General features: G+C 29.4%; 1 protein-coding gene across 1 annotated transcript in view; it reads left to right on the forward strand.

Annotated features, from left to right (window-relative positions):
• Window positions 1-958: 958 nt before the first annotated feature.
• The window catches only part of LOC111632090 (GRB10-interacting GYF protein 2-like), an 11,435-nt gene continuing 7,262 nt past the window's right edge, over window positions 959-5,131 (forward strand). Inside the window, exons 1-6 of the mRNA XM_023376452.1 lie at window positions 959-1,004; window positions 2,904-3,046; window positions 3,140-3,265; window positions 3,339-3,478; window positions 3,600-3,721; window positions 3,811-3,975. Of these exons, the coding sequence (XP_023232220.1) occupies window positions 975-1,004; window positions 2,904-3,046; window positions 3,140-3,265; window positions 3,339-3,478; window positions 3,600-3,721; window positions 3,811-3,975 (726 nt within the window). The 5' untranslated portion in view covers window positions 959-974. The remainder of the gene's footprint in view (window positions 1,005-2,903; window positions 3,047-3,139; window positions 3,266-3,338; window positions 3,479-3,599; window positions 3,722-3,810; window positions 3,976-5,131) is intronic.

Consider the following 5,131-nt stretch of genomic DNA (forward strand, 5'->3'; position numbering starts at 1 on the left):
TTTTTTGAGCCTTTTCTTTGGACAAATTTCTGTCCTGTATGTCATAAAATATGGTAGTTACATTATTCCATAGCATTTGGATAATATTTTACAAATATGATAAAATTTAAAGATCTTTTTGTCAAAATGTTTTGCTTTGTGAAAACAATAATTATAAATTACATATATGTGTTATTTTCAGCATCAGAGACAACTGGAATTAGAACTGAAAAGAGAATTAGAAGCTAAAAAAGAATTAGAATTACAGAAAGAACGAGAAAGACAAAAAGAGTTGGAGTTAGAACGACAAAAAGAATTAGAATGGCAGAAAGAAATGCAGAAACAGAGACAGCAGGAAGCTCTTCGCAAGTTACAAGAACAGCAAAGATCTAAACCACAGGTAAAATATATATATATATATATTTTTTTAACTCAATAGTTTTAAATATAGAAGAGTAGAAATCCAATTTACAGAATGTTTTTGATTTTTTATCCTCAGAAGGAATTGCAGACTATTAGAAAAAGATTTTATTGTTTACAATTAAATAAATTCTATACCATCTAGTAGCTAATTATTGAGATTTCTCGTTCATGAAAAACTTTTATAAATACTGCATATTTTATATTTGTTTATTGATAAACTGATATATAAAGAAACAAATTTTTGTAAAAGATTGTTTTTGTTCTATTTAATGCAGTTTATTAATAGGTTTGGTAAGGGTTTTTCTATTTTCTGAATTTTTTCATTCCTAGGAAATCATGATTCAAAATACTGAATCTTGATTTCTTGGGAATAAGGACAAGTAAGCTAGCCATGGTCTTCATTATAAGACATTACTTCTGATTTTTGTCTTGTGCATGTGATAGAGAATTCGCTAAATCGACAAGTGCTTTCGACAATAATTATTTTTGTCTTCATCAGGTCGTTAAAACATTTAAAATCCTTTTTTGAATACAAATAACAAATCGTTCCAANCTGGGGGAAAGTGCCATTCATGTGTAATACAAATCCTCCACCACTCAGGGTAAGAACATAGAATAAATTGAGTTTTTTTTTTTTATAGAAAAAACTTAAAAAACATTATATCCACTGTATATATATAGACATAGACACAGTGGATATAATGCTTTGATACCCCTGTATATACATATATATATATATATATGTATATACAGGGGTATCAAAAGCTTACTGAAAAACTTCAGTATAAAAGATAACAAAACAATCATTTTTGTTAATAAAGCCATATCCTCCAATGAACTGTTTTTGGCAATAGAGCAAATTAAAATTTTAAAATTAAATTTTTAATTTAGAGCCACTGCACACTGCAGCAAGTGAGAATTCAGGCAGGTTTTTTTTTTTCTTTCTTTGTGTTATGTTGTGATAAAAACATAAATGAAAATACTTTTATTAAAAGTCGTTGAAAAATTTCAAAAAGGTAGTAGTCTCTTGTGAGAATCTGGAAATTTAGGGGAGGGTCATTTTAATCAAAATAACAAGTTGAAGAAAAGATTAGAAAAATTAAAAGAAATTAATATTTTTTCAACTTCAATGAAGTTTCTAAAAAACGGAAAAACATCCGATTTTGAAAGGAAGTTGATTTCCTTTCCCAGGCCAACTCATGATGAGTCGAGCTTTTGCACACATTACTGAAGAGAAAATAAAAGGGACGATCTCCCACCCATCAAGGCAGTCGGTTGGAAAAGGGTTGCCACATGAAGAAAGTCTGACATACGATAAAGGCAGTCCGGTGAAGAAAGGAATTGCCATACAGAGAAATCTGACATCAATAGAGGCAGTCCATTGAAGAAAGATTGTCATATGATTTCGTCTTATGATAGAATACTACATTCGAAGTATACAAGAGAAGATTTAAAAGGACTTTCCAAAGAAAATCTTAGAAGAGAAATAATCAAGAAAGGAAGAAGACCCTCAAATAGATATAGAAAAAGATACGATAGACCTAAAGAAGAAGGTAATATGAACACTGGTAGATTGATGTGAACTCTCTCTCATGCGTTCAGTTTAGAAATAATCTTAGGTTAAAAATTAGAGTTAAGATTAGGTTTAGAGTTATTCTTCTGTATAGTTTCATATTTTTGATCCATTAAATATTTTGATTTGTTATATAAATATGGCTTTTTTAATATTAATGTTAGATATTTATGAGTTTAGGGATAACGCGTGTTAATCCATGTATAAAATTAAATCGATTAACTGGTGTCGGGACTCCTGACGTAAGGATAAGGTGATTCCGCAATCATCAAAATTCCATTAGCTAAAGCCCTCCACACTCGATTTTCTTTGAATAGAAAAACCATCCCTTTTAGACAAACAGAGGGCTATTCTAGAGAATAGTTGCCAAGTAAGTGATACTAGAGTCTTACCACTTGGTATCCATGGCTTAGCCCCTCACACTCTGCTATCAGCTGGCAACCGCAGTACCTTCATGTTTTGTTTGTTATTCATTTACATATTCTAAATTCTTTAAAATGACAATAATTTTTATTTTGAAAAACTGGCTGACATACATCTTGTTTATGGTAAAGCAAATAGTAATGGACAAAAAGCTTCACACTTGTATAAAGAGAAGTATCCCAAGAAGCTATCAAGATTTTCTGGCAGAAAATATTCCATAAAGTCAGTGAATACATAGTTTCCATTTTAAACACTTGCTGTTAATTCAAACAATTTGCTGTATTGCCAAAATGGCTTATTTGTGGCATGGGTTTATCAACAAAAAGTGATTGTTTTGGGGTCCTTTATAACTCTCTGAATTATGTTTTTGATACATGAAAAAGTCACATAATTAATGGAAATATCTTCATATGAAATCATTTTAATAAAATAACAAATGATATTGTTTTAAATTGAAAAGGATTTAAAATTTTACAAAATATGAATAATCTTTTTTTAATTTCAGGTAAATCCTATGTCAAATCCCATATCTCCTCCTTTAACTCAAAATAATGTTCCACCTCCTGCTCTCCAACAGTCTAATAAAGAAATAATGAGAATGATTCAGCAGCACTTGCTGCAACAGCAGATAGCCCAACAGATGATCAGGTTAATCAAGAATATAAAATAGTATTAGAAATAATACATTTATAAAAATATTTTATTTATGTATTAAAATTTTATTTAATTTTTTAATTTTAGACAGCAAGCTCAAATTCAGCAATTAATAAATCAGTTAAAGCAAGAAGAAAGTTTTAATAATCTTACACCTCAGCAACAACAAATGGTTGTAACACAGCACTTAATTGCTCAACAACAACTTCAGAGGTATATAAAATTGAATAAATTCATTGATTTTTGAAGATTGAATATTTTACTTTAAATTGTGATCTTTAAATAGGTCTACATCAGGAGCGCTAGGTGAACAACAGAACATTCTTGATCTGTTATCTCGAAATCAGCTGCCACCTTTAAATCTTTCTCTTCCTCAGATGTTAAAAAATGATGGTAGTTCTCTCTGGGGTTCTCCTCCAACTGGTTGTAAGTAATTGTAAACTAAATCCTGAATATACAAAAACTAATATAAAACATTGCTTATTTCTAAATTTCTTTATTTTTAAATTTAATCAAAAGTATTTAAATTTAAAATATATTATTACAGTTCCAGTTTCATGGCCTTTCAATGCCAATAACACCAACCAGACTGGTGGGGGAAGTATCTGGGATATTGATCCTCATCAGAATAGAATGTTAGAAGATCTTGAAAATGAGAGAGAAAGAAAAGTTTGTTAATTTCTGTTATTTGAATTTAATGTAATGAAATAATTCTGAAAATCACACTTCAATTTTAATTATTATAATTTTTTTCTTAGAAAAAGGAGAAAGAGGAGGAGGAAAGGAGAAAGGCAGAGGAAGAAAAGAGGCGTTTGTTAGAGGAACAGAGAAGAGCTGAAGAAGAAGAAAAACAAAAAAGAGAGGAAGAGAAAAGACGTCAAGAAGAAGAAGAAAGGAGGCGGCAAGAAGAATTTAAGAAACAAGTAATTTATTTTAATTATTAATAACTAGTGTTACTGTTAATGTTTTTATTTATTATTATTTTTTAATAATTGAGTCATTGATGTCTTAATAAAGATGTAACATTCAAAATATAACTTTTGAGTATATAATTTCTGTATTTATCCTGGATATACAGTTATCCCTCAGTATCTACAAGGGATTGATTTAGGACTTTCCACAGATACCGACATGTATGGATGCTCAAAGTACTTATTTGAAATGATATAGTATTTGCATATAACTTATGCACTGTATATCCTTTCATGTATTCATTAACTCCAAGTATCAGTAATTCTCTCTATATTACTTATAGTATTTAATATACTTACATCAGTGGGTGCAACAATGACATATCCAAACTGACAGTTTTGAGTTATTGTAATCACTTATTACCATTGTCATTACATTTCCAGTAATAAAGTTTCATTCAATTCTTCTGCTTGGTGCATAACTTTTTAATCAATGAGTGTACTTCCATGCAAAGATTCTTATATTTTTTATTCAGACAGTATAGAGTTAATTGTTTTCCCTCCTTTCTTTAATAAACTGCTATAAAATTGAAGGCACTTTTGTGCCTTTTATTCAAGTAAATACTTATTTCTTGGTTAAAATGTTTAAGCTTTATAATTTTAATGTCCATTCTGGATATTTATTCTTTGAGCCATTATTTTACTATTTTCTTTTGATTAATGCATAAAAATCTAATTCAGAGAAATTAATAAAAGTACAGTAGAGCGTCATTTATCTGAAAGCTGGTTATCCGAAACGTCTGTTATCCGAAAGCATTCCAGTTGGCAAATTTAAATTTTCGCTAGTGCTGTGGCACTGCAATCTTCGGCTATTTCTCGGGCTACTCAAATATTTTACGTTTTTGATACTAAATTAACATCTGAAGTATAATTTTTTATTCTTTTTATATTTTTCAATAAATTTATTTTGTTTGTACAAAATAAAAAAATAATTTTTAACGATACAATAGTCTTCGTTAGGCTTAACATCGACGAAAATTCAACGCGAAGCGACACACAACATACAGAAATTTCAACATGGGATAAATTAATATATTTTTTCGTACATGATTCGTTATCTGAACCACCCCAGTCCCCAATTGATTCGGATAAACGACGCTCTACTGTA

Source organism: Centruroides sculpturatus, unplaced genomic scaffold (genome assembly GCF_000671375.1).
Source record: "Centruroides sculpturatus isolate CEXI.00-Female unplaced genomic scaffold, Cexi_2.0 scaffold748, whole genome shotgun sequence".
NCBI classification, from domain to species: Eukaryota; Metazoa; Arthropoda; class Arachnida; order Scorpiones; family Buthidae; genus Centruroides; species Centruroides sculpturatus.